The following is a 27,990-nucleotide window of genomic DNA, read 5'->3' as shown; positions in this document are numbered from 1 at the left end:
ACACCATAGTTTGGCCTGTGTGCCCACAGTGCTCTAGGAAGCCCAACTTCCAGAGGAAACAGCATCCCAGGAACAACTACTGTAGCTGAAGAGTAGACACAGTAACTAGTGTGTTCAAATTTATTCCTACCGAACTCAAGGGCCACAGTAACAGGGATGGTTATACCACTGGAAACGGAGGAAAGGTAGCAGGATTCTGGATTTATTTCTATGCTTGGGCAATAAAATAAGGGAATAATATGACATCATCGAAATAACCCGTTTCTCCCCATAGTCCTTTCTCTTCTAAAAACGAAACCGGTTGGTTTAGTTAAAACATCAATAAGGAAAAAAGTACCCTATTTCATGTTCAGAAACTAAAAGGAAACAGAGATGCTTTATGTTATGCTTATAATTAAAAAACCATATCTTAAATTAAATCTAAGGTCTGTGGTCAGCAGAAGATAAAGTCTGGTCAGTAGAGTCAGCGCGCACGCAGAACAGCGTTCCAGCTGCGGAATGTCAGCAAACCGCAGCCCGCGCGCGGTGGGGGGCGCACACGGGGGACTGGACTCTCCTGCGTTTGTGATCGCCACAAACTCAGGATCATAGCCCCCGAGAAACTTCTATGTGAACGCTGGAAGAAAGCCATTCCCTTTCACACTCTGATATTCTGGCTTCTGGGGAAAGGATATTAGAGATTTAATTTTTTGTTTATTAAACAAAACTTTCCATCCGAAAAAAAAAAGTGAAGATGAAGGTGAAGGTAAGCTATAGGCCAAGATGTGGCAAATTTGCTTCCTTTGCCAGAGTCCCTTTTCTAAATGTCTCTAGGCATGCACTAATCACGGAGGCTCCCTCCGACAGATCAGGTGGGGAGCGAGCGCGCAGACCCCTGCTGGGAGGAGAGGGTGGGGTGCGTGGCGGTGGGGGGGGTGGTGATCGCCTTGCACCTGCTGCTGGGCCTGCTTCTCCGGTCCTGGGCGCCGCTGGGGCTTCACGCTCTGGCGCAGGCGGGGGCTGCCAGGCCCTCCAACTCCGTGTTAAGTCGGCCGATCACCCACTCCAAGGCCTCGCGACCCTGCCGAGAGAACAGCATTGAGGACCTCCCAGGGGTGCGCGCACCTGCCCGCTGAGACGAAGCCCACCGTGTTAGGGTCCCACCGCGCTTCTCTTCCAAAGCTCCTGCCAGAGAGGGCATCCAGGAAATGAGGCCCCTTGGAGGGCTGGGGGAACCTACAGAACAGGAACACAACAACCGCGTGGAGAGATTATTTGTTGTGAAGCAACACTGTATGATTAAAGGTGACCTTTCACCTATTTTCTCAAATTCAAAAGCGAGGTTTAATTTCCCAAGGTTCTGCCACCCAGCTTGCATGATGTGCTATCATACAACCTTCGTTTTTGTGCTGACTTCCAAACAGAGCTGCACAAATCAATCCAGAATCCATTCCCACGCCAAAATCAAAGTTAAACAGCCAAACTATTTCATACTGAAGAACTCTGAAAATAACCACTACCACAGTCTTGACTATCTAAATGTTTTGTTTGTTTGTTTGTTTTTGTTTTGTTTTATTTATAACGGAAGGCAGAGGAGAATGAAAAATCCGACAGGTGTGTATGCTTATTTGGAGGACACTCTCAACCCACCAAAGCCTGGAAGTGGCTGAGTAACTGACATTTACATACCCTTGCCCTAAAGATGCAGTCTTCCTCCGGAACGACACTGGGGGGTCCCCTGCACACGCTAGCCATTTCGAGGCGTCAAGACAATCTACCTTTCCTGATAACTCTTAGCCCTGCTTCACAATGTGCTTTCCCAGATCACAAATTTCCGGGTTCCCCTCTAGAACAGAACCCCCTCCAGGACAGTTTTTAGACCATGACCTCCATGAGGAGGAACAGAGCTACCTAGTAGTCCAGCGGTGAGGCTGTCAGGAGAGAAAGGGTTCAGTGTCAAGGTCGTTCGAGGGGGCAGAGTGCGGTTTGCAGAATGACAGGTGTTTTACCCTGTACCCACTGCCTTTGTAAATCCAGGGCTGATCTACGAGGAGCCCCTAGATCCCGCAGGAATTAAGACTTTAGTGCTACACAGCTAAATCTCAAGAGGAAAGTTTTTCAGGTGATGTTGCTTAGAAAGAGAAAAAAGGCACAAAAGAGTATATACAGTACAGTTCTGTCTGTGTTTAATAAAAGAAAAGAAAAAAATACATAACTTGCATTTGCATTAAACACTTCTGGAAGCCTCTGTAAAAATCAGGAATTAAACAGCAGATGCCAGGCTCTCCTCCCTTGAAGGAGGAGCTTTTTATTCTTCAACAGAGTCCTGTGCTGTTGGTTTTTTTTTTTTTTTAACCATAAAAATGGACTGCTTTTATGTATTTTTGGAAAGAATATTGTTTATAAAAGCCAACAGAACTCTGATTTCAAGACGGTGGGGAAAAACCTTCCGTCCATAAAACCATCAGGAATACAAAAGAAACAAAATTCAGAACCCACGGAGTCAGCATCGTCATTGGGCCACCACAAGAAGGTGGAAAGCAGAGGTGCGGGCTGTGAGGCGGTGGAGGGGGTTCTGACACAAGCCATTCAGAGCCCCGAGGTGTCCAGAGAGAGGGGACACATGGGAGGGAACCGCAGGGGAGCCTGGCTCTTAGACCCCGGCTGCCTCTGCCCCCAGAGGTTGAGAAGTCTTGTCGGAAGAAATAGAACCACTCCAGAGAAAAAGTCATTGGCTGTCAAGGAAAAAGCCAAGGACAACCTCCATTGTCACCCTGCAGTGAAGCCTAGCCGTGGTTGGCCGGGACCTCACTCCCCACCCGCCCCTCGGCTTGTGTGTCAAGTGTGTCAGGAAGAAAGACAGCTCCCATGCGAAGGGGCACGGAGGAGACACCCAGAGGCAGCAGAAGGCTTCTCTTCACATCTACTTCTGCAGAGAGAGGAGGGAAGATACTAAACTGTGAGGCAAGAATAGGATGCCATAAAGAACAGGAGAGACCGAGAAATTAAAAGTACAGTTGCCCAAATAAAAATGAGTGAAGTTATTGGAAGATAAAGTCCAGGAAATCTCCCCAAATTCTCCCCCGTTCATTCCTCCCCTCTCCTCTTGGCAACAACCAGCCCGCTCTCCGTCTATATGGACTGTCCATTATAGACATCACGCATACATGGAAGCATACAGTAAGTGGTCTTTTCATGTCTGGGTTCTCTTATTTTGCATAATGTCTTAGCAATTCATGCATGTTGTAGTGTGTATCCTTACTTCATTCTTTTTATGGCTGAATAATATTCCAATGTCTATATGGACCACTTTTTTGAGTAGTGCTACTGTGAACATTCGTGTACAAGAATTTGTGTACTTGCTTTCAATCTTTTTGTGTATAAAAGTAGGGAGTGGAGTTGCTATACCATGTTACATTTGCATCGATATGAACAAAGGTTCCAATTTCTCCATATCTTTGCCAATGCTTGCTTTCCATTTAGTTGATTATAGCCAGTCGACTGTCTTCTGCCTCCTCTAATCTGCTATGGACTTCCTCTAGTGCATTTATTATCTCAGTTACTGAGTTCTTCATCTTTAGCTGTTTTTTTTTCAGTCTCTTTGTTGAGGGTTGCACTGAGATTCTCCACCCTCTCCTCAAGTCCGGTGAGTATCTTTATTTTCACCATTTTGAATTATTTATCAGACATATCTCTTACTTCCATTTATTTGGCTCTTGTGCTGTGATTGTGTCCTGTTCTTGATTTGGGACATATTCCTCTGTCTCCTCATATTGTCTGTGTTTGCTTCTAGGGGTAGGAAAGTCTGCTACGTCTCTCGATCTTTAAAGTAGAGGCCTTATGAAGAAGAGGACTGTGTTGTCGTTCCAATTTTAGTATATGTGCTGCCGAAGCGAGCACGAGGACTGTGTTGTCATGCAGCACAATGCTTCCTGTTCCCCGGAACCAGGCACTTCTGGGATGTCTCCTGTGTGGGCTGTGTGTGTCCTACTATTGTCCTTGAGATGCATTTGCATTTGCCTTCAGTTCAATCATCTGCAATGGCTCCCTTTGCCTGCTGTGGCTCTGGAGCCACTACTGGGCAGTATCCGCAGTCTGGTCAGATGCCTGCCTTCAGCCCATCTGCCTGGGCGTCCCACCAAACTGCAGGGTGCTCTTCCTATGCTGCCCTCGGAGAGGCTTTGGCTGGAAGGTTTTCAGTTATTGATTCAATGTCTTTAACTGTCATAGACCTATTGAGAGTCCATTTTTTCTTAAATCAATCTTGGTCATTTGTGTGTTTCTAGTAGTTTGTCACATATAGGTCATCTAATTTGTTTTACAGTTGTTCACAGTATTCTCTTATATCTTTTTATCTCTGTAAGATTTGTAGTAATGCCTCACTTTCATTTCTGATATATTTATTCTGAATCCTCTTTTTATTCTTGGTCAGTCTAAAAGTTTGTAAACTTTGTTGACCTTTTCAATGTAACCACTTTGATTTCAATAATTCTTTTTCTATTCTCTGTTGATTTCGTCTCTAATCTTTTTCATTTCTTTCCTTCTGCGAGCCATGGATTTAGTTTGTTCTTCATTTTCTAGGTCCTTCAAGTCAGGTTAATGATTCAAGAACTTTTCTCTTTTTTTTTTTAAGTTTTTTTAAAAAATTTTATTTATTTATTTGACAGACAGAGATCACAAGTAGGCAGAGAGGCAGGCAGAGAGAGAGGAGGAAGCAGGCTCCCTGCTGAGCAGAGAGCCCGATTCGGTCTCAATCCCAGGACCCTGAGATCATGACCTGAGCCGAAGGCAGAGGCTTTAACCCACTGAGCCACCCAGGCACCCGTCTTTTCTCTTTTTTAATGTAGGTATTTGCAACTATGAATTTCCCTCTGATCACTGAATCCCATAAGTTTTCATATGTTGTGTTTTCACTTTCATTCACTTCAAAATGTTATAAGTTCATTTATAATTTCTTCTTTAACAAATTAATTTAATTTGTTGTTAGAAACATAATTTTAAAATTCCATATATTTCTGAATTTTCCATTTATCTTATACTGTTGATTTCTAATTTCACTTCATTGGGGTAACAAAAGATACTTGGTATGATTTCAGTCTTCTTAAATGTATCAAGACTTGGTGCTTGGCCTAACACGTGGTTTATCCCGGAGAATAACCCAGGTGCTCTTGAGAAAAATGTGTATTCTTCTGTTGGATGAAGTGTTCTATGGATGTCTGTTAAGTCAAGTTGGTTTATGGTGCTGTTCTTGTCCTCCATTTCCTTACTGATCTTCTGTCTAGATGTCCTATCCATTGGTGAAAGTGGATCATTGAAGTCTCCAGCTATTATTGTAGAATTGTCTTTCTCCTTTTGTTCTGCTAATGTTTGCTTTATATATTTGGGGGCACTGTAACTTGGTGTGTAAATGGTTATAACTTTTGTCATCTTGACGAATTGACCCCCTCATTGATGTATAATGTCCTTGTTTGTCTCTTGTAACAATTTTTTGTTTTTAATATAATGAGGTGTGTTTTTTTTAAAGGTTTTACTTATTTATTTGACAGACAGAGACCACAAGCAGGCAGAGAGGCAGGCAGAGAGAAAGAGAGGAAGGGAAGCAGGCTCCCTGCTGAGCAGAGAGCCCGATGCGGGGCTCGATCCCAGGACCCTATCCCATTAGTATGGCCACCCCAGCTCTCTTAGTTATTCTTTACATAGAATATCTTTTTTCATCCTCTCACATTCAACCCATTTGTATCTTTGTATCTAAAGGGAGTCTCTGGTAGACAGCAGATATAGTAGGATCATCTTTTTTTCATCTATTCTCCCAAACTCTGTCCTTTAACTGGTTTGTTTAATCTATTTATCTTTAAAGTAAGTAATGCTAAAGAAACACTAACTTCTTACACTGTTCATTGTTTTCTATGAGTTTTATAATTCTCTGTTCCTGGACTCTTTCCATCCTCATCTGTTGTGTCTGATTGATTTTTATTTCTTTTTACTTATTTATTTTTTTAGTGCACCATTCTGATTCCTCTTATTCCTTTCTGGGTCTGTTTTGATAGTTTTCTTACTGGTTATCCTGGTAATAATTAATATCTTAAATTCAGAAAAAATCTAATTTGAACTGATGCCAATTTAGCTTCAATAATGTGGGTTCTCCACAGAAACAGAACCAATAAAATGTGTACATATAGACAGAGATTTATTTTAAGTAATTGGCTGACATAATTAAGGAAGCTGGCAAGTCCAAAATCTGCAGGGTAGGTTAATCAAGATTTATTAAGTGCTCCCCTGCTTGAAGCATTTTATTAAAATCCACAGTTCTATAAAAATTGATTTTGTCATTTTTATGCCAGCTTATTGGTTGTTTCAGTGGAGGGACCAATTCTGGGAGTACCTGCCTCTACCATTTTCCATGATGTTACTATTAATATTTTTTTAACTTTTAATTTTGAAATTATAATAGATTCACAGGAAGCTGCAAATATAGTACAGGAATGTCCCGTGTACCCCTTACCCACTGCCCCCAATAATATCTTGCATAATTATAGTACAATATCAAAATGAGGGATTTAACATGCACAGTGCAACACAATGAATTTTTTAAAGTTCGCTTCAAACAAGGCTTAACTGCATGAAATTTCACAACATCAAGGATAAAGAGATCCTAATAGCTTTCAGAGAGAGAAAAAAGTCACATACAGAGGATCAATAATCTAAGTGGAAAACAACAGAACAATGCCTTCAAAATTCTGAGTGGAAGGGTTTTTTTTTAAGAATTATATGTCCAACTATGCCATGAATGAAGTATGAGAATAGAAGAGACATTTTCAGATATGCCAAGTCTTAGAAGCCGTGATGAGATGTTGTTTTCCATCCTATGACAGGGAAGAGAAAAGGGAAGGCAAGGAAGCAAGGAAACAAGAGTTTCAGGAGAGGAGAATGTCAAAGAAATGTCCAGAAATTCCCAGGGAAAGGGATGACAGCCATATGGCTGCTTGGTCAGAGAGTAAGGCCTGCCTTCCAGAAAGGATGGTGCCAGAGAAACTGGGAGGCGGTGGGCTGCCCAAAAAGACTGACCTGTGGAAGATGACATCACGAAGTACTGCAGAGAGCGAGTAAGAGTATGGAAGGACTCAGCCAGAGATCTTTAAAAAATAAAACTAAGGGGCGCCTGGGTGGCTCAGTGGGTTGAGCCACTGCCTTCGGCTCAGGTCATGATCTCAGGGTCCTGGGATCAAGTCCCGCATCGGGCTCTCTACCTACTTGTGATTTCTGTCAAATAAATAAATAAAATCTTTAAAAAAAATAAAACTAAATACATGAAAAGAATAAAACAATTACTATTATCACCAAGGGGGAAAAAGTTGTATAAGAAAGAAAATGCAATTATGGCTTGGTAATAAGCAATAGCTATGTATTTGTATTTTCAGAATTATGGAAACTCTGACTGTGCTTTCAACCATAAACAATGTAGCTATTTTGAGGGAATGGGAGCAGAGAGAAAGAGATAAGAGAGATAAAATAATACTTTACCAAACAGGTAAATAATATCTAGATAATGTCTAAAATTGGCAAATCAAAGGGCTCCTGGTTAAGTGTCTGCTCCTGGTTAAGTGTCAGGTCATGGTCCAGGGTCCTGGGATGGAGCCCTATGTCAGGTTCCCTGCTCAGCAGGGAGTCTGCTTCTCCCTCTGCCTCTGCCTGTGTTTCCCCCTGCTTGTGCTCTCTCTGTCAAATAAATAAATAAAATATTCAATAAAATAAAATAAAATTGACAAATCAAGAAATAGCAGAATATGTTTACTTATTTAGAAATCTAGTGGTAAAACCAAAAACTACCCAAAGAGTTGAGTGTCCCCTCAGAAGGGTAGAAATGAGCTTTGCAGAACGAGTAAGCGGGGAGGGTTATCTTACCATAAATCTTTTAACTCCTTTTTACCAGGAGCTATAAGCATAAAATATTCAGATGAAAATAAAAATGAATATCATTTCATTTTGGATTAGAAATACTATTATCAAACAAAAAACACTATCTAAAAAAAACGGTAGAACACAGTTCTACTCATCCCTAATGGAGAAGGCCTTCTCTAAAGTTTTTAGAATTCAAAGCAGATGGAAAGATTTTACATTCTGCTTGTGAAAATGGGAAAGTTAAAATTCCCACCCGGAAGTACCTTAGAGCTAAGGACACCTCGAGCTCACAAGCACTTTTGCCCCCATCCCATCTCAGTGGCCCCCGATGCATGAGCCTCCCCACGGACGTGTCTGGAAGGTGACCAGTAACATAAGCCTTCAGCCCCAGGGGGTCGCTGGTCCCAGAGGCCAGGACAAGCCAGCCACAGCCTGAGGGTAGGGCGCTTTGCTCTCTTGACCAATGTCAACGATGTGAGAGGAGAGCTCACAGTGCTGTCACCACACGTATCACTGTGGGGGTGGACGGCCCTATTCCGGCATGTGCAGACCTGCCCTAACAGTGGTGAGGAGGATGCACGGCGTCGCCTCTGACGTGACAGACGGTGGCCAGAGATGTGTGAAGAGACTGACAGTGCAGACAGTTGGCCAAGGGTCGTGGGAGGGAAACAGGGGGTCATCAGGAAAGAGCAAAGTTGTTCAGTAAGCTCCCAAGGGTCAGCAGAAAATTGCTAGACGCTGCCGTCCAGAGGAAGACAGACAAGGCATAAGAGAGGTCTAGCAACACCGGCCCGGGGGCGGCTGGCCTGTGGCAGCAGTGGTGTGGCAGCTTTGTGGCCCTCGTCCTCCTCCTGCTAGCGGTCTTCCCTTCTTTGGGTCTCAGTCTGCAACAGACAGGCGTCTTGTCTTGAGAGGTCACAGCCAAAGAGCCCAGTGGAGGCTGTGACTAGGCAAGTGGCAGATTCCAGCAGATTCCGCACCTCTCCCAGACAGGGCGAACCATACTCAAGGCTCGCTTATTTCTTCCTTTCCTTCTTCCTTCCTTTTTTCCTCTTGTTCTTTCGTTCTTTCTTCTTTGATTTTTTTGGATGAGGCATCTGATTAAAGATTGAGGCAGTTTAGCTCTAGTTTGTGAGGAAACAGAATGTGACAGAGTCCACAGCTCTGAGGGACATAGCATACATGCCACACTGCCCACACACACTATGCTCACCAGGCTGGCTCTGTACGTGCAGTCACCTTAGTGGTGCCTCCACGGAAGAAGAGAGAGCCAGCAGCAGATCATGACCTTGGGTTCAAGGTGAAGGTCTCTGGCCAACTTAAGCTTCAGCAGGAAGTTCTTAAAGGAGCCTGAAACACACGGCTCCTGTTTGCTGACTGAGGCACGGCGTGTGTACACACATGCTGCAGACAGACAGACAGACCAACTGCAGGAAGCGGAGCCCAGAGCAGCCCAGTATGGAAGGTCAACAGGGTGAGGGTTTCAAGGCAGGAGTATAAGGATTCCCTAAACAGAGGGAAGCAGGAAATGCTCTGACTTTCCTATGAAGTGTGACGATGACTGCTGACCAATCAAGCGTCAAATCCCTTTCCGGTAGTCCAGCCACTGGTGGCCTGGGAAACCAAGGAATGTTTGCAAAGCTCAAGAAGATGCTAGAAATTGCTTCTGCCACTAAAAGAAAAGCGCCAGTAGCAGTCACGTGGCTGGGTGCTGGCGCTGATGCAGGGCCACAGGGCATTCTTTGTAAGAACATGTGCAAATATTCAGATCCTACCCAAAACGAAAAATTCCTCCCATTGGATCGGTCTGGGACTACTCGCGACAGCCTCTTTCCTGATGCTGCAGTAATCCTAGGAAACGTTGAAGCAAGCAGGTGCTGAGAACAGCCTGGGAGAAGCTGGACTGCCTCTCTTAGAGACCAGATAACAAATCTGGATACCCAAGTCTCCCTGGGAAACAAATCCTGCCGTGAAACAAGGAAATGAATTAGGAAGAGGATGAACTAATGGCCGTTTCCATTTCAGAAGATACTAAGGAGCCGGGGGCTGGAGACACATGCAGCTAGACCTCGGAACACCCCACGCCAGCCACCATGCACACGGTTGTTAGCAAGAAGCTAAATTCTCTACGGGGTTAAAGAGCACTGTAGTTACCACTGTTGGTCATAGGGTGCAGGTGCAGACCCCGTTAGCTCACGGCGCGCTCAGAATTCTCAATTATCCACTCAATAGCAGCCCACCCCTGGAGCAACACAGAAAGAGTTCAACACCGTGTAAGAAATGCGGTTTCTTTCCCAGCAGACTGCAGGTCTCGGCCTGCGTTCGAAATGGCACCAGGAAAGCGCTACGGTTTTAAAGTGGTCACAGTTCCCAAACAATCTTCACCGCAGTGGGCAGTTTCACAAGCTCAGAAATCAGGTGGTACGTATTCTGCCCGAAATCCTCACACCGGCTCGGGCTGTCCCCACACGGGCACCCATCCTCGGCACTGTCCCCTCCTGAGTGCCGGACTGGGGGCGACCTCGCAGCCTCCTCACGGGTTCATCCCACCCAAATCCCCAGATGACCCGCTCCCCCTTCTCCTGAGGGTACTGTCGAATGGGAACACAGCCACAGGGGAGGAAGTGATTATCTGGCAGGGCTTCAACACAGCAACTCCTAACATGAAGTGAAATAAAAGACTTTTCATTTGGCCCTCCTGAGTTTCCCCTTACTTTTCTCTTAAGAGGCCTCGGGGTGGCTTTGGCTTCGCCAAGTAGTCCTTGCCTCCTGTAATTTACTTTTCCAGCAAAACATTTTGGGCACCTGCCCTAGGCAGACCCTGGACACACAAAAGTGAGTGAGGTTCTGACTCCTCCCAAGAGGCTCGCAGTGTGGACATGAGGCAGGCAGCTCTGGGCCCTGTCTTCCCCTGGCTCCCCCGAACTGAGCTGAGCGACTGCCAAAATTGCTCAAATTTGGATTTTTCTTGAAAACAGGGCAGGCCAGCTCTTCTCTCGGTGCTGAGGCTAAACGCAAACTGTCAGTAGTTTTCCCATTAAATCGTGACAGGCATGGTAGGCACCCCACTGGTCCCCAGAATGGAGACTTACTTCTGATCAAAATAAACCAGGAGAGAGGAGGGAAGGAGAGGTCAGCTGGGAAGACATCAGCCTGGGAGGGAAGCTCAGGTGAGATCCAAAGGCCTTGCTCTGGCCAGTGATGTTACCTTGAACTTGTGGAACAGCTTCCACAGCTTCCAAGCCCCTTCCATCAGCTCTGCTGGGGAGGAGGGCAACCCGGACTCTGTAAGCAGCATCTGCCTCACTCAGGCAGCCCTCCAGCTAGGGACGTGGGGAGGATGGCCTCCTGGGATCCAACGCTTCTCCTCACCTCCACAAAGCTTACTTCCCACAGAGGGGAGGCACAGAGACAGCAGCTAAGTCCAGGGGAGCTTGGCGGACGGGAGGCTCAGTGGGAGCTTGGCGGACTAGGCCCCTCAGTGCCTACTCAGTGGGAAAGGACAGCACCTGAAAAGCCTGCCTGACCAGCTTCACATGTAGGGTTTGTCCTGGGCACTGAGCCTGTGCTGTTTCAGCTCTTTGAAGCGGCAGTTCCCTCCGCTGGGTTTCCATTCCACGTTCACCCAACACTTCCCCTGCCCCCCAGGCCTGGGCCAGCCTTCCCTGCTGCAGGTTTTGAACGTAACTGTGGAAAATGCGGTGATATCCGAGGCTCATTGGCGACCAAGGATGCAGCACTGGGTAGGGCTTACGGGACGACACATTTCACCCCCTTAATCTGGCACCCGGAGTGCACATGGGGCGGGGCCTGAGCGCCGTACCTTCTTCGCATTGGATGATATGGTATTGGCCATCAGACTTTCCAGATAGCTGCCCAAGCTGATCCCCTTCACGGTGATGATGGCTTCTTGTGTGAGCACCGTCCTAAACAAGAGCAGCAAGTAAGCGGGCTGCGTGGCCCTCACAGAGGGGAGGCCCCAGCCCACCCCGACCTTGGAGTTCAACGTGTCAATCCCAGGACACAGGAGCTTACATTTCCGGGTCCTCCGGATGGGGCGTGTACACCAGCCTCTCGTTCACTGACACCAGGTTTGTGAGTGTGATCTTGAAACAAAAAATGGCTTTAGGTTCTATTTCTCTTGTATTTCTTCCCAGACCATCTGCCCAGACCCCTCCATCCCCAGATCAGCTCACTGAAACCAGAACAGAAGAAGCATCCAGCCACCCTCTGCCCCGCCAGGGCAGGGGGACACCACCGTAAGTCCCAGGGAAACCTGAAGTCCTGGCCGCACCTTCTGGTGTTCATCACCTGTCCTCCACACCCAAACCTAAGTCTGGCCTGGTCTTCAACGCCCTTCCAAACCTCCAAACCAACAGCAGTCATACAAAAGCAAAATCCTTCTGGGTTAGTCTCCAGGTAAATGAGCACAAAGCTACTGAGAGCATTTTTATAGAATAGGATTTTATAAAAATAAACCATGTTTCTAGCCCATGCATTTTTTCCCAACATATTTTTTGAATGTGCAGTGGGCTGATATAAATTTTTTTGAATGAGAGAGGAGTGAAGGGGAAAAGGTGCTTTTAAAATTACTGTTGGAAAATAAAATAAAATAACATAAAATAAAATAAAATTATTGTTAAAAATCACCTCTGCTGTTGGAAGTCAGGATAGTGGTTATATTGAGGTTGGGGTGCAGGTGCCCCCCAAAAGGGAGTGCAAGGGGAGCTCCTGGGAGCTGGTCACACACTGTCTCTGATCTGTCTGCTGGTTACAAAGGTATGTTCACTTTGTGACAATTCATTATATGCATTTTTTCCACACGTTTATTATACTGAAATAAAAAGGTAAATAAAATACTGCTAAATAAGTTCAGCCTTTCCATTAAAAATAAAAGATTCCCTTAGACCAAAGGTGTGCTGGGAAAAAAAAAAAAAAAAAAACAACTAAATGAAGACATTACCCACAATCCCCAGGAAAACCAAGCACCTTTCGCATCTTAGGCCATTGCTTACATTGGTGGAACAAAGTTCCATTTTCTTCTCTACTGGATCCACAACAGAATGTTCTTTGATGTATGTCAAAGTCCTACTGGTCCCCAAAATCTAAAAAACAAAGCAAAGCTAGCATAGTCACATGTCAAAAGTTTCATTCTGTAGCATCAAACACGAATTTCATTTACTAATTAAGTCCTTTATCTATTCAACAAAAGATGCCACTGGGGACGCAGCCATGGACCACCCCACACAGCTCCTTGGGTACCTCTGTCCCAGCAGTGGAGGCCAGCATGGGTCCAATGAATGGATTCAGGTAGCGGTGAATATGGGACAGTAATAAATGCCTTGACAGAAGAGAAAACGGCGAGGAGCAGGAAGTGTAGGGAAGCCCCTCTGCGGGGTGGTGGAACCAGAGGGAGAGGCACCAGGCAGGGTCCTGGGGTCAGCAGGCTTGGATGCAGATGACGCCTCCTGGGCTCCAACCCATGGGCCGAGCTCCCGGCACGGTGAGAGGCCGGCATGGCAGGGGAGGGAGAAGGTGGGCTTATTGGGCTGTTGGGCCCACATCAGGGCTGGGAATCTGTGTTGAGAAGAGAGCAGGGGTCAGGTCGGGCAGGAGGAAATTGTGCTTGGATTTACATTTTCAATGACTTCCCTTGATGGTTCTGCAGAAGAGACTTGTCAGGGACCGACTGTGTCCCCCAAAGTTCATACGTTGACCTCCTGACCTCTCGCCTCTCAGAATATGAGTGTATTTGAAATAGGGCCTTTGGAGAGGTAATTGAGTTGAAATACAGGTCATTAGGGTGGACTCTACCCTAGTCTGAGCAGTGTCCTCAAAGGAAGGAGAGATTAGGACACACAGAGAGAGACAGCAGGGCTGCGTGAGGCAAAGCACCACCACCCACAGACACAGCAAGAGGGCATCAGCTGCCAGCCAAGGAGAGAGGCTGGACCCGACCCCTCCCTTAAGGTCCTCAGGGAAATCAACCCTGCCAGGACCTAGATCTTGGACCTCCAACTTCCGGAGCTGTAAGGAAACAGATGTCTGCTGGAGCCCCCCAGTCTGTGGCATCTGGCTAGGGCGACCCCGAGGGACACAGGGCCGAGAAGCGCTGCAGGAACGGACTCTGTGCTGATGGGGCCAGGGCCGAGCGTGAGGAACCCAGGCCACATACCCCGGAGATGGAAACTAAAGGAAGTTTACAGAGAAACAAACGATCTCGCAGGCTTCTCAGAAGTCCTAAGTGCGTGCTCTCAGGAGAGGCTGTCACCTCCTGCGGATGGGGACTGCCAGGCAGATGCGGGTGCAGCGGGGACAACCTGGGTGCAAGCAGGCGACGCAGGTAGAGCCCAGGATGGGCAACGAGGGTGCAGCCAAGCCACGCGGGTGTAGCCTGGGCATGCGCGGGAGCGGGCCGCCGCGGGTGCAGCGGGGCGCTGCGGTATGGGGGCGCGCCGGGCAAGGTGGGGGCAGCAGGACAATGCGGGTGTCGCCGGGGCACTCAGTGGCGCGCTCACCGCTTTCACGAAGCCGGGCAGTCCCCACTCGGTGCTGAGGAGGCGATGGCTGTGTAGCCGGCCCCGGCCGTCCACACTGCGCTCTAGCACGTCAACTCCCACGACACAGGGGTTCATCGGATTCGGGTACTTCCTCATGGCAGCTTTGATGACGGTGTCCCATGGGTGGCTGGTGGGAAAAACATAATCATCCGGAGTGAGCAGGCAATCCCTCCATTTGTAAGCCCGAGCCGCACGGGGGCCGCCAGGGGTGCTGTGGCCCACGGAGTGACATGAAGATCAACGTTAATGCTCTCATTAAGTGTTTTTTAAATTTCGTTTTTAATTAAAGGTATAGTCAAACCAATCTATCTGAGGACCCAGTTCCACACCCAGATCCAGGACGCTGCGATCCTTCTGGGCTGACCAGTGGCCATCCGAAGTCTGCCTGGCAGGACTCGTGAGACACTGGGGACACAGACATCTCAGGCTGTTGGCAGCCATGCTCAGTGTGTCTGCATTCCCAGCCCAGGTGCTGCACTCACAGGCCACCCCAGCACTGGGGTCTTGCCTGAGCCACTTCCCTCCCTCCACTCAGGACCTTCCTGTCCACTTCTCCCATCACCCCACCCCCGGCACTCTCCCAGTCCCTAAAGAGGCAGCACCCTTTCCTTTGGGGCTTCAGGGTGGAGAGACATGTCTCCCCATCCCCAGCTTCTCACCTGCCCCTGCCATGGTAGGGGTGGAACACTGGGGAGCGGGAGTTTGTTTGCCTCTGTGTCTGCACTATTGTGGTGCATGAAGGCTTGGCTGTGACTTCCAGTTGGGCTGCTTTACCTAGCTGACCACCCCGACACCTGGAGCTCAACGCTATGACGGTACAGTAAGGCGCCTGCCTTATGTGTGTCTAGAACAACAGGCTACTGATCCCAGCTAGTGATGCTCTACTGAGAACTGGCTGACCCGTGAGCAACAGTGGTTTGAACTGCATGGGGACACTTATATGTGGATTTTTTTTTTCAATAAATACAGAATAGTCCTGTGAATGTATTTCCTTATGATTTTCTTTTTTTTTTTTTAAGCTTTATTTATTTATTTGAGTGAGGAGAGCACAACCCTGGTGGGAGGGGCAGAGGGAAAGAGAGAGAGAGAGAATTGCAAGCCGACTCCCCAGTGAGTGCAAAGCCTCACGTGGGGCTTGAGTTCATGTCTGAGATCACGACAGATCAAAGTATACTACTTCCTATTAAGAGTCTATAAGTCCTATGGTACCTATTAAGAGTATCCCCTTTTACTTTCAAAGGCATCCCAATTTGGATGACAAGTTATGTATTAATCCTGAAAATAAGGAGAGAGAACTCAAGAAAGATGCCCAGGTTTCTGGCTTGAACAACTGTGTGGATAGTTGGGCCATTTACTAAAAGGGAATTTTTTTTTTTTAAGATTTTGTTCATTTGAGAGAGAGAAAACACGAGCAGGGGGAGGGGCAATATACATATATATCTATATCTATATCTATATCTATATCTATATCTAGAATGGCAAAAGGAGAGGGAGCAGTAGGCTCTTTGCTGAGCAGGGAGCCTGACGTGGGGCTCGATCCCAGAACCCTGAGATCATGACCTGAGCCTAAGTCAGATGCTTAACCAACTGAGCCACTCAGGCGTCCCTGAAAGGATGTTTTTAAACAAAATACAATTTTCAGCTGCACAGGGGGTCAGCGCCCCTAATCCCCCACATTATTCAAGGGTAGACTGCACTTTGCCCCATCTGTGAAGTGGTATGTGACGTGAAGTAGCCAACATATTTTTTTTTCTGATTATAAAAAGTTGTCCAAAATATGTATGAAAATAAAAGCATCCACCATTCCACTATCCAGAGATGACCCCAAGATGTGTGGGAGTCCCCGAAGGTGTTCCAGCTCTCTCTGAAGCTTCTCCTGCAGGCCATTGCCCCACTTTCTCTGGCCCTGAGCCCTTGAGGTGGGGAGATGGACACCTTTGTCCCGGTTTTTGTCCCACTATCAGAGAGGTCCCAAAGCATGTTCACAACTGCCCAGTGCTGCTTTAGTGCTTGGTTAGGCTCAGAACCCTATGGCTGTCCACAAGGAGTCAGAGGTGCCCCTTTAGGTTTTCAGTGTGGATCCCTCTACCCCAAGTGCTTCTTCCCCTAATTCTTCCTTCCCCAGGATGTGTGTGCTCCCAGGAAGCATCCGAGCCCCCGGGAGAGAAGAGTATGTCAACGACACCATCATTTTTGCAGTTGTACCCGTCAAGTTTAAACAGCATGTATAGACACAGCCCAGAGTCAAGACCTAGACACATGTGCACACCCACGCACGCATGCACACACCTCACAAAAATTAAACTGGAATCATGCTCAGACCATACTCAGACCCTGCTTTTTATATTTAACTGATGATGAACGTCTTCCTATATCATGAATCTACTTCCAGAAATCTGATTACAAAGAGCTACACAACAGGTCACCCTAGAGGTATTTATATGGAACTAGTTCCCTGTAATAGGTTACTTCGATTGCTCCCAATTTTGCTCTATAAAATAAAGACAGTAGCAAACATTTGTGTATACTGACCTTTTACATATCTAATTTTTCTTTATGATTAATTCCTAGAAATGAAATTACGAAGTCAAAAATCAAAGATTATGAACAGATGGACCGGTTTTGTTCCGTATTTGCCATCCTTTTAAAGTAACAGTCACCGACCATTAAGTTACTTTATGCTTATAAAACTCTGTCCTCTGTCAAAAAATTTGTAGCAGGGCCCGCTCTAGAACCGGGTCTCCCAGGCCCCTGCCCTCTGTTCTTTCCATTATGTTCCTGATCTAAAATCTCCTCTTTTAAACAAAGAAACGCTTTTTCAAACCATGGAATCATGTCACTGAGTTGACCTGTTCACCAGCTTTAACAAAGAGCAATGAAGACACAGAGATGTGGTTACACCTGATTGCTCAGGAGGACCCAGAGCGCAGCCTTCTTCTCCGAGGAAGAACTGTCAGGGACACTGTCGATCCATGATCTAGGGAATGGGGCAGAAGCTGGAGATGCTTGAGAGCAGCAAGGGACTGAGTTACACGGGGGCCTTCTCACTGAAATACTCTGCAAGCATTGCAGGCTAAGGTCCTAAGAGTTGTTCCCACAAAAATCCCTACTTTAAGCAGAATAGGCTGTGCCTCCTAAAATTACTTAAAACTAGCAAAACGTTGAAGTATTTGTATGAAGTGTACCTTACACAATAATCTTTCTTATATAGAGAAACCTGACATCTTTCTACTGATGATTTAAACTAAATACAAGCCACTTAAAACACTCACATAATAAATAATTCTACTGATTACAGCAGGAGGGCCATGTAAGTTAATATAGACATCAACAGATTCAAGAAGTAACTTTTTTTTTTTTAAACAACAAGGGTTAAATACAGTAAGTCAGTATCACACACTTCTTGGTTAAAGGAAAATACCCTAGTAGTCATTGCAAAAATGGAAAACTCTGGTAATATCAAGTGTTGGAAAAAAGGGGAGACTGAGCTGTGGATGGTGAATTGGCTCAAGGCCTGGGAGATGCTAAGAGGGCCGGTGCCCTTGTGTTAGGGCTTGTGTGCCAGCGTCTGGCTTAGGCAGACCAGGAACTGGCTGAAGTTCATTCTGAGAGGTGCGGTCCCGGCTATGTCTGTGACTCACAGTGACCATGATGGAATGGGAATCCATCCCCGGGGTGGGGGTGGGGGGCTGCCTCGGAGCACAGCACTGCTGCAGAAGCACCAGACATCACCCCTGCAGCACCTGGCCCTGCAGCCCTGGAAGTGGTGGGATTCAGTCCACCTGGCACACTGGGGAGTGGAAAGGAGTAACAAAGGCATCTCTCTATGCACGGCCAGGGTGTCAGAAAGATGAAGTGGGATGAAATCATAGGATGCCTGGGATTTGCCTAAAATAACCCAGGGGGAAGGAGTGGTGGGTAGGGACACGTGAAGCCAGCCGGGCTGTGAGAGGGTGACTGTCTACGTGGGAGATGGCAGTGGGCTCTCACTATTCTCAGCTCTCCATTTTTGCATACTTTTAAAAATTTCCATAACAAGCTTTAAAAAAAAAAAAAAAAAAAAAGTGAAGGCTGCCCCAAGCAAGGCAAAGCGTTCCTGCACCCACCCGAAGCAACTCTAGGCTCAGACCAGCAGTTCTCAGCCTATGGTCCACACCTGGAGCATTCCCAGGCCCTTTCCAGAGGTCTGCCAGGCCCAAACTGCCTCAGTGTTACTAAGACATGACTTGCCTTTTAGACAATATTGACCTTTTACCCCAATGCTGCAAAAGCAACAGAGGGTAAAGTTGGGGGCCGCTCCCCATGAATGCAGGCCCTGATCCCAAACCGCACTTGGTGTCAAGGCTCACTGCTGTTCACTCAGGAAAATAATGCCAGTGTCTCTTAAAAAATCCATTATGAAATAGCAAGACTATTAATTTTATATTTAGACCCTTAAGTACTCCTCCATTAATATTCTGAGCAAGAGAGTGGGGTGCACAGGAAGCTGACGGGCTGCACTTGGAGGTTCAAGCGGCTGGGGGAGCACCAGGCAGCTGGTGGGCGGTGGGGCCCAGCCAAGCTGTGGCTCTCCAGCTCAACCCACCACGTCTATATGAAACAACAGAAGGACGGACTTTGCTCATTCAGACTTAGGTATGTGGCCGACATATTCTCCAAAATGAATACAGGGAGCCTATCCCTTCAAGAACAACTGATCGTTATTTGCTGCCAAAGAGAACATTTGAGCTTTTGATCACAAATTGGAATTTTAGAAAACTTGTATCCTCTGCCAGGAGCCTGATGACAGCCCCATACTGCCAACCCAATGAACCCATATGTTCCAAGTGACTGGTGCGGGATGTCACAGGGAGAGACCCACTCATGTTCAAGGCAGGCCGATGACTCTGGTCATTCTGCTTTCAGATCTTCCATTGCAATGAGCTTCAGAAACCACTTGTCTTGTTACAGCAGCAAATTACTTAAAGCAGCCACAATCACTTAAAAGGCTATTAAAATACCAAACGGGTTTTATTCATAGAGTGAGGCTGGGTTTTATTTGTATATTTGAATCAAAACAACAGATTGCAAAACACTGGTGCAGAAGCAGACAGGAGGAGCAAGCTTCTTCTGTTATGCCAGAAATTAGCGCAAAAAAAAAAAAATCAAACAGCACCCCTCTTCCTACTAATTTTTGTGCTTTTGGAAAATACAGGTTTGTTTTTTAATAAAAATGTTACTTATATGAATGGAGTGGGTTTATCATTAATTTGAGTGAATTGATAAATATTGTAAAACATATCCATTTTAATTTCTAATATGGTAAATAGTGGTAGGTAGAACCCACATAAAAACTGCCTGGGGCACCCAGTACTTTCTAAGAGTATTAAGATGTCCTGAGGCTGACGGGTTTGAGAATTGCTGGCCTAAGTGGGCCCCTGATTAAAGGGACTGGAAACGTATACAGGAGTGATCACTGCAGTATGATATGGGATAAAGGGGGAAACGTTATATCCCTTCAATAAGAGAAAGGATAAACTGTGACATAGTTATACAATGGAATATCATGCAGCTATAGGATACACACACACAATCTCAAAAACACACTGTGTGAAGAAAGAGAAACGGTCAAAAGATCTGTACCAAGGGATACCATTGATTTCCATTTTAAGACAACAAATGCCATTATGTATTGCTTATGGAATAACACACACACACACACACACACACACACACACAGGTAGTCCGACAGACCTTGAGAAGGATGATACCCACCAAGTTCATAATCTTGCCTGTGGGGAGAAAGGGAACAGCACTCTTGTCTGTAATGTTCAATTTCTCTTATTTAAAAGAAATGGTGGGGAGGTCCCTTTCCCTGCTCTTGGCTGGAAAGCAAGCCTGCTGGACTACATATCCCCGCCAAAGCTCCTGACTTCCCTGAGATGGTTATCACTTTTTAGATACCGGTAGCTGCTGGAATCCAAGGAGTGTATGACCTTGATGTTGCCAGCCAATCTTGTGTTGACTGTTAGGAAAGATCTTGTTCTAGGTCTACCTGAAACCTTGGTCAATGCTGTGAGGATGAAATTTATAAACCTGTTTAATTAACATCCCTTTCTATATTTTTATATTTCAGTCCTATATTTTTCATTACTATTTAAACTACATTGAACCCCATCTAGGTAACACACATGCTGATTCCGATGGCTTTCCCAAAGGGCTCTCCATTTCCATGGCTGTGTTCATACTGCTCTCAGCTATGCCCCACTCCAGGCCCTGGGGTTTCTTTCTTTCTCTCTTTCTTTCTAAGATTTATTTGTTTGTTTTAGAGAGAGAGGGAGAGAGAATAAGAGGGAGAGGGAGGGAGATTCCCAAGCTGACTCTGCAATGAGCACAAAGCCAGATGTGGGGCTCGATCTCATGACCCTGAGATCATGATTGAGTTGAAACCAAGAGTTGGGCACTTAGGCAACTGTGCCACCCAGGCGCCCCTGGGTCCTGGGGTTTCTTCAGGATGTGGACACAAGAGGAAAACTTGATAAATGCCAAAGCTTTTGTGCCTCATTATTTCTTGCCTTTCAAGAGTATGTTTATGAAACTCCAATCAACGAGTCACCTGTCAGCACCACAAATATATAAAAAGTAAACAAGTATAAAAAGGAAAAGAAAGGTTTATAATCCCCGAAGGGGAGGGTGGATCAGTGATTTTAAGGACTAAGCAAACGGAAACTCATTAATAAAGCCTAGCTAGAAAGCCAGGCTTCCAATTTCATACTGTCCTACAGAGGGCCTGTAGTCACAGAATAACACCTCATTCGCCACCTGCCTGCCACAAAGGCCTACCTACCACCGTCCTCAGCCACGTTTGCCAATATGAAGTTCAAAAATCAACGGCTGTTGTTCAAAAACCAACGGCAGATGGTCAGCACCTAGTCCACAGCAACTTGGGGGCACCCCGGGATTCTTTTGGTGGACAGCTGCCCTCATTCTGGAAGGGCACCCGGTTTCCTTGAGATTCCTCACCCCCTCACTGAGCACCTACTGTATGTCAGGCACCGGCAGAGTATCAGCGACACAAAATGAATAAGGTAAGGAATGAAGGACTGATACAGGCTGCCATACCAATGAACCTCAAAAAAATGTGCTGGGTAAAGGAAGCCAGACACAAATGACCACATAGTGTATTACGACATCTAGATGAAATTTCTGGAAAAGGCAAATCTATAGAAACAGCAGCTTAGTGGTTGCCTGGGGCTGGGAATGAGTGGCGGGTGCCTGGGAATGGGAATGAGGGAGTCTTTGTAGCATGATGGAAATATTCTGAAACCAGACTATGGTGGTGGTTGTACAACTCTGTAAATTGACTAAGAATCGTTGAATCATACACTTCAAGAGGGTGAAGTTTATCAACAGTGACTTTCCATAGCTGACCGTTCACTTCTGCTTGTCAACCAACATTTCAAGAACTTCTAGGGCAGTCCTTCTCAGGTGTTCAGGGAGAACACTGAGCCCCACTGCCTGGGCACACAGTTTCAATGATTTAATGTCTTCCCTCTGCATTCGGATGGTGCCAGTTATCTCCAAAATTGAGAAAAGAATCTCTGGAGTCATTCTCACTGGGGTTTTCACCGGATCTCTCAAAGAAGCCCAGTTGAGAAAGGCTGCAGACCATACAAAAATCAACACTCAAACTGAATCTCATAAAGTCTGAAGATTTCATTAGAAATAATTTCAGAGGTTTTAAACCACTCAATAAAGTTTTATTGTAATAATTTTACATAAAAAGGCCAAAGGATGACAATTTCACTTCACGCAGTTTTGTTTTGTTTTGTTTTTTCCCCCCCCAAAAAAATGCTTCTCCAAGTGGGATCAAGGAATCTTTAAAATCTTTGTTCCTTTAAAAAATCTTAAAGGATAATTGTATAGTGTCACATACCAAAGTGACTTAGAAGATACCATTTAGGTCACGAGGGTACTCTTAAAACAGTTCTCCGTTTTCCATGCTGGCTTGGAGGCCTTCCATGCCCACAAGTGCATTCAGGATGAAAGACCCCCCACAAGCCTTCTCCACATTTGGCTTCCTGCCAAGCTCACAGCTTAGTCTGGGTTCAATGGCACAGCACACTCTCAGCAGAGGACCGGGCCCGCTCCCCAGGCCCCTGTTCTCCCTAGGATGCCGCGCGCCCTGCCCCAAAGAGCGCATGGTACAGGCGAGATCGGGCCTGCTCCTGGGTGGGCTGAGGAAAGAAGGCTGTCACTTTCCGGGACCCCCTCCCCGCCGCGTCCCCCGGCCCCCGGGCCTCCGAGTACACCAGGGCGCCCCGCCGCCGAGCGCACTCGCAGGCCCGCGCCGTCCGGCCTCATTCGGGTGGCTGAGATCCGTCCCCGCGCCTCGGCCCTCCGCCAGCCCCCCAGGGTAAGGCCGCCCCCGACCCCCTAGCTGCGACAATCCCACCACCGGCCTCCGTCAGTCAGGCGGTCCCTCCATCAGACAGACTGCACCACTCCGCCGGCTCTCTACCTAACGACGCCCTAGAAAGGACAGAGCCTGCCCCCTCTTTTTAGGATGCCAGGGCCGCGGTCTGGGAGCGGCCAGCGCGGGGCTGGGCGGGCCCGGCGAGGGCCCGGTCTGGGGTCCAGCCGTTCCTCGGCTGCCCCGGGGGCAGGAGCAGGCGCCGGTCCGGACCCCACCGTGGCCCGCCGCCCGACCTCACCCGAACACGTGCTCCGAGCTCCAGATCTTCATCGCCGCCGGCCGCCGGCCCCAGGGCGCGGGCTACCGGCTCGGACTCCGCGCGCCTGCTGTGGCGCGCCCGGCTCCTCCCTCCCGGCGCGTGGGGGGCGGGGCGGGGGCGGGGCGCGCGCGGCGGGGGCGGGGTGCGGTGGGGCTGGGCGGGGCCGGGCGCTCTCGGGCACTGCCCCGCTTGCCTGTCACTTGGCCACGAGGGTTGTGGCGGCTAAAAATAGGGATGCGGGACTCGGCTGTAGCCGCGGATGGGGGATCTGCGCTGCGGCAGGGAGATGCGGGGACAGCACCGGCTGAAAATGCAGGGATGGAAGGTGAGGCGCTAATGCTCATCGTTCAGGTTGTCCAAATTGTAACAAAGCGCTCTCCAGCCAGCCTGGTTTTTACTGTTGGTTAAGTATAAAGAAAAACAAAATCTGCCAGACCCCCCAAAAACTCCCCAAGGGAAGAGAAGAGGAAGAAAACAGTTTAGGGCGGTCCCCTAAGGATATTGCAGAGAAAGCAAGAAATCTCGCGCTTTTATGTGGACAAGGAAGGTGCGACACCTACATCATGGTCTCAAGTTAGAGGACTGGACAGACATTTTTTCAGTCAGAGTTCACCCTAAATTTACCTGGTAATTAGAGTGGCTGTTTTGTTTGCTAATTGTCTTTATCCAAAGCTGCAATAGAATTCTCATGTGGGTACCATAGAAGGTGGGTTTGAAGTCAGGTTCTCCTGGATATAAAGTTAACATTTCATAGAGATGCCTCCCAGGACCTTGAGAAAGAACGTTTCTGGGTTAGAACTGGCAAAAGGCCTATTTAACTTTTTTTTTCCTTTTTTTTTTTCTATTTAGCTTTTTAAAAAATATTTACACACATCTCCAAAAGGACAAATAATTTATAAGTTTTCTAGAGTAAATGATCTTTAAGAAAGGAAAGGAGAGGCTCTTTTCCTTTTGCACCAGGGAAAAATCAATTTTTTCCTTTTTAGATTTGTATTTACTCTGCCCTACCACAACCAAAGTCCAGGTGCAAAGAAGCAGGTGCTTGTTTTGTGAAGAAGAGAAACCTGCCCCAAATGTGATGGGGTGTGAGGGCAGGGGACCTCATCTGGCCTGCTACGGAATCCCAGCACTTAGCACAGCACTTGGCACTGACTGGGCATCTGGGACACGTTTGTGCTGTGAGCCAGTGAAGTGGAAAGAGCTCATGGAACCAGTCAGAAGACCTAGGTAGGCTATCATCTACTCACATTGGCCTTTACCATCTATATGTCTTTAACCTTACAGTAATCTTCCGAAGTTGGTACCACTGTGCCTGCTTTATAGATTAGCAAACTGGGGTTCCAGGCAGTAGAAAAGCTCTCTTGGTGTTCACACACTAAGGGATGGAGCTGAAAACCAGCACGGGCCATTGCCAGGCCTTACCTTGGCATCCTGAAAAGAGGAGCAGGCTCTGTCCTTTCTAGGGGCAGTTAGGTAGAGAGCCCACAGAACAATGCTGTCTGTTTGATGGAGGGACCGCCCAGCTGATGAGGCCCATGGTGGAACAGCTGAAGCAGGGGGCCAGGGGCAGGTTTTCCTCTGCGGGTTCATGGAGGGCTGAGCTGCTAACAGACCTCAGGTAGCCATATAGGACTGGACAGTGGGGTTTGCACGATTCCCACTCACACCTGTGCTACATAATTACAGTTATGATCAGACCCATTGTGGAATACTTCCTATGTGCTCAGCACTAGGAATCTAGGTGCTGTTATTTTGGTTTTTAAAAAGCGTCATCATTTACAATCAGCATTTTCCACAAATGCATACGGACCGTGAGGCTTAAGGAATGGGGCCAGATGGTGAGTTAGAACACACTGTAGGGGAGACAGCTCCTGCAGGTTGTTCCAGGTCTGAGAGGGACGAACTGCTGAGTTTGCATCTCACTGTGTGAGAAAGTTAAAACCCTAACCAGGTGAAATGTTGGTACAGAGACCTGCTGTGTAGTGATGAAGCTGGGCAACTGAGAAGAGGGGAGAAACAAGGACCATCTTCCATCCGGGACAGCGCTGCACAGCCTCACAGCCACCTGCCCTGGCCCAGCCCTCAGGTCTCTGGGGGACACACAGCTGTGGGTTCTCAGGCGGCCATGCCCAGCTCAGGTGATATCCGGTCTGTGCAGTTCCCTTCTTCTGATTACATCACAGCCTACGCACACCTCCCTCTGAGACTCACCGTCACGTATAATGATCCCGTGTGGTTTACTGCCTCTCCCACCGGGCCAAAACACCTTTTGAGATCAGATATTAAGTTATCCTTATTCTTGGTATTTCCAGAGTCAGAAACATAGTAGGTATACAATGAGTCAATAATTGTTGAGCAACCAATGAAAGTCACATCCCTGCTTGAAGCCTTATCCTGATACTTCCGTTTTTGGTCAAGGACTACACTTTCCTTCCCTCTGTAAGCAGCAGCTACAGGACCTGGGAACCTCTTAGTGATGGAGACCCTGGGCCCCACCCTCAGCCCCGCCATACCATAGCCGGGGGCCAATGGGGACAGGCATTTGCAGTTAAGCAAGTTCTCCCAGGGATTCTGACGCCAACGGAGACCAACAGCCTCAGATCCTCCTTGCCCAATCGGCCAGGAGGATTGGGCAAAGTGCTTCCTTGTCATCACCAGACCTTCACTCATACTATATCTTCCAGCCAGAATGTGCCCCTCCATGCTTGTCCTGGAAGCATCTTCCAGATGAAAAGAGAAATAGATGCAAAAATCCAGAAGCCTGAGGGGGTACCGTGCTCTTAGCAGGCTGCAAATTGCCTATAAGGCTGGATTGCAAGGTCCCTGGGGAAAGTGACAAGGGTTGAAGTTAGAAAGGTAGACAAGGAGCCTTATCACGAAGGCTGCATTTCTCTTATATTTCATTCCAAGATGCTGAGATTTTATTTTGAAGTTCTGACAGATTTTAGAGTTAGAGATTGCTGAGGCAAAACAGTTCAAAATATAAACAAGATCTAGGAAGTACACTTGGCTGGCTATGGTGGGGGCGTGGTTTCAGTGAAATGGAGATGGAGACACTACATTGCTTCTTCCCCCGAGAGCCTCCCCTGTCCCAAGTCTGCGTGCAGAGTCGCGCCCTGACGCTGGGGAGCCTGCTGACCAGGAGGCACCCACAAGTCTCTACCATAGCAGTGTGTGTACTCATATCCCCCGGTGGGCATCTGGGGGAGAGGCAACCACATGCTTTTCCTTTTTCTACTTCCAGTGCCTGGAGCATAGGGGCTTAATACATTCATTCCACTGAGTGATTAGGAGGGCTCTGCTCCAACTACCCTTTGAGATGATAAGGGACCAAAGTGTGAGAGGTAGAGCAGAGTCCCAACCATGGCTGTGTGTTGGAGGAATCTGAGAAGCTCTGAAAAGGACCAACACCTGGAACCCACCCACAGGCTTTTATTTCACTGGACTATCACGTGGTCAGTCTAGAAGCTTCTGCCCCAACAGAGTGCTTGGGCCAGCTCAGTGGGGATCAGACTTGAAAACCCTTAAAGACCTTATATGCAGTTGGTTTAGTGGAGAAGGAAAGGAAGGATGGCCCACCCTCCTTCCCTCTTGTCCCTCATCCCTGTCATTTATTGAAGAGCTGGCAGTTTGACTTGTGGGGGTCCCTCTCTCCACCCCCACTGCCCCACCCTCGCCATCTACCACCTTAATTCTTTTTCCCCCAAATTTTATTATTTTTTTTAAGTAGGCTCCACGCCCAACATGGGGCTCAAACCCACGACCCTGAGATCAAAAATCACCTGCTCTACCGACTGAGCCAGCCGGGCACCACTATTGCCTTCATTCTTGGCACTGTCAGCAACAGTGTGTGTGATCCATGCAGACGTCCAGGCTTCCGATTCCTTGACCTTCTTAACTTTAGACACCTCCATCCCTGCTAGATTTCAGTCACCCACTCCCCATCCAGTATGCTGCCTGGATCTTGCTTGTGTTTTGAATTCCACCTTAAACATCGCAAGCTCCAATATCTGCCTGTGAGGGACTCTGCCTCCCTAACAGAACAAGGACGGGTTAGGGGGCCCGTGTCTCACATCTGCAAGTGTTCAGCAGAGGCAAATCCCACCCCACCTGCTTCAGGGCTGGACTGAGATCTGAGGGTCTGAGGGTCTGAGAGTTGGCTCAGGAGACTACCTGTGACCCAATGCTGGCATGAGGGAGCCCCCTGCTATGTTGTGGGAGAAGGTTCCTTGCTCCAAAGAGCAAGTCATCAGAAACCGTCACTTCCATTGCTTAACTCCTGGAACTCGTAGGACCCCATTGCTTCAAGCAGGAGGATGAAATCAGCCCCGAGAATGGAAATTGGTAGGAAAAAGGCAGTTGTGAACCCTTTCTCAGCCAGCCTGAAATGCCCTTACCTAGGAACTCACAAACATGCCACAATAAATGTTCTATTGTTTCGTGTCATTTGAATTTACATTTTAGCCTGAAGCCCCCAACTGATACACCACTTTCTGAACACAGCCTCCAGTCCTTACCCACGCAACATTCCCTTCCCTCCCACACGGGACACTTTACTCCACATCCCCCTGGGTTATACATATGGTCAACTTTAAACTTGAACCACCCGCGCCCTCCCTCCAAACCCTCCAAATCTTTCCCCTTGACTCTGCACCTGTCTGTGGGTCCTTAGAGGAGCCCAGGACCCGAGCTCTTTTACTTACCTGTACCCCTGCTCATCCCAAACAAACTAGTTGGGTTGATTTTTCCTTGCTTGGGGTTTGCAGAAAACAGAGGAGCAATTCCTAATCGCCCTCCTCTTAAATAGGCAAAGATTTGTTGTTGTTTTTTTTTTAAAG

At 47.5% G+C, this 27,990-nt stretch overlaps 1 protein-coding gene and 1 non-coding gene across 4 annotated transcripts; both read right to left on the bottom strand.

Moving 5' to 3' along the window:
* Positions 1-86: 86 nt before the first annotated feature.
* Positions 87-23,218, bottom strand: PRELID3A (PRELI domain containing 3A). Of its 3 annotated transcripts, none has more exons than XM_044243645.1 (7): positions 23,132-23,218; positions 14,397-14,565; positions 12,894-12,983; positions 11,914-11,984; positions 11,702-11,804; positions 1,144-1,215; positions 87-1,060 (listed from the first exon to the last, which is right to left on the bottom strand). In XM_044243645.1, exons 1-7 carry the CDS (start codon positions 23,161-23,163, stop codon positions 977-979), a joined length of 621 nt encoding a protein of 206 aa, XP_044099580.1. In that variant the 5' UTR covers positions 23,164-23,218; the 3' UTR covers positions 87-976. The 3 variants fall into 3 exon arrangements, with proteins under 3 accessions (XP_044099580.1, XP_044099582.1, XP_044099581.1); XM_044243647.1 differs by lacking the exon at positions 87-1,060 and adding an exon at positions 10,033-10,120 and having other exon boundaries at positions 1,152-1,215; XM_044243646.1 differs by lacking the exons at positions 87-1,060; positions 1,144-1,215 and adding exons at positions 8,676-8,975; positions 10,033-10,120.
* Positions 23,219-26,888: 3,670 nt separating this feature from the next.
* On the bottom strand, positions 26,889-26,961 carry TRNAK-UUU. Its single transcript has one exon. It is a non-coding gene; the product is annotated as a tRNA-Lys (tRNA).
* Between the last annotated feature and the right edge of the window lie 1,029 nt (positions 26,962-27,990).

This window comes from Neovison vison, chromosome 3 (genome assembly GCF_020171115.1).
Source record: "Neovison vison isolate M4711 chromosome 3, ASM_NN_V1, whole genome shotgun sequence".
NCBI classification, from domain to species: domain Eukaryota; kingdom Metazoa; phylum Chordata; class Mammalia; order Carnivora; family Mustelidae; genus Neogale; species Neogale vison.
The sequence above is the reverse complement of the archived record's forward strand: the minus strand, read 5'-3'. Positions and strand labels throughout refer to the sequence as shown.

Excerpts from the sequence above, each read along its gene's own strand:
- PRELID3A (XM_044243645.1), bottom strand. The coding sequence starts at position 23,163 with ATGAAGATCTGGAGCTCGGAGCACGTGTTCGG. Across the intron at positions 11,805-11,913 it reads CATCCGGAGGACCCGGAAAT|GACGGTGCTCACACAAGAAG; the intron begins GTAAGCTCCTGT and ends GCTCTTGTTTAG. Across the intron at positions 1,061-1,143 it reads AGCTTTGGAAGAGAAGCGCG|GGTCGCGAGGCCTTGGAGTG; the intron begins GTGGGACCCTAA and ends TTCTCTCGGCAG.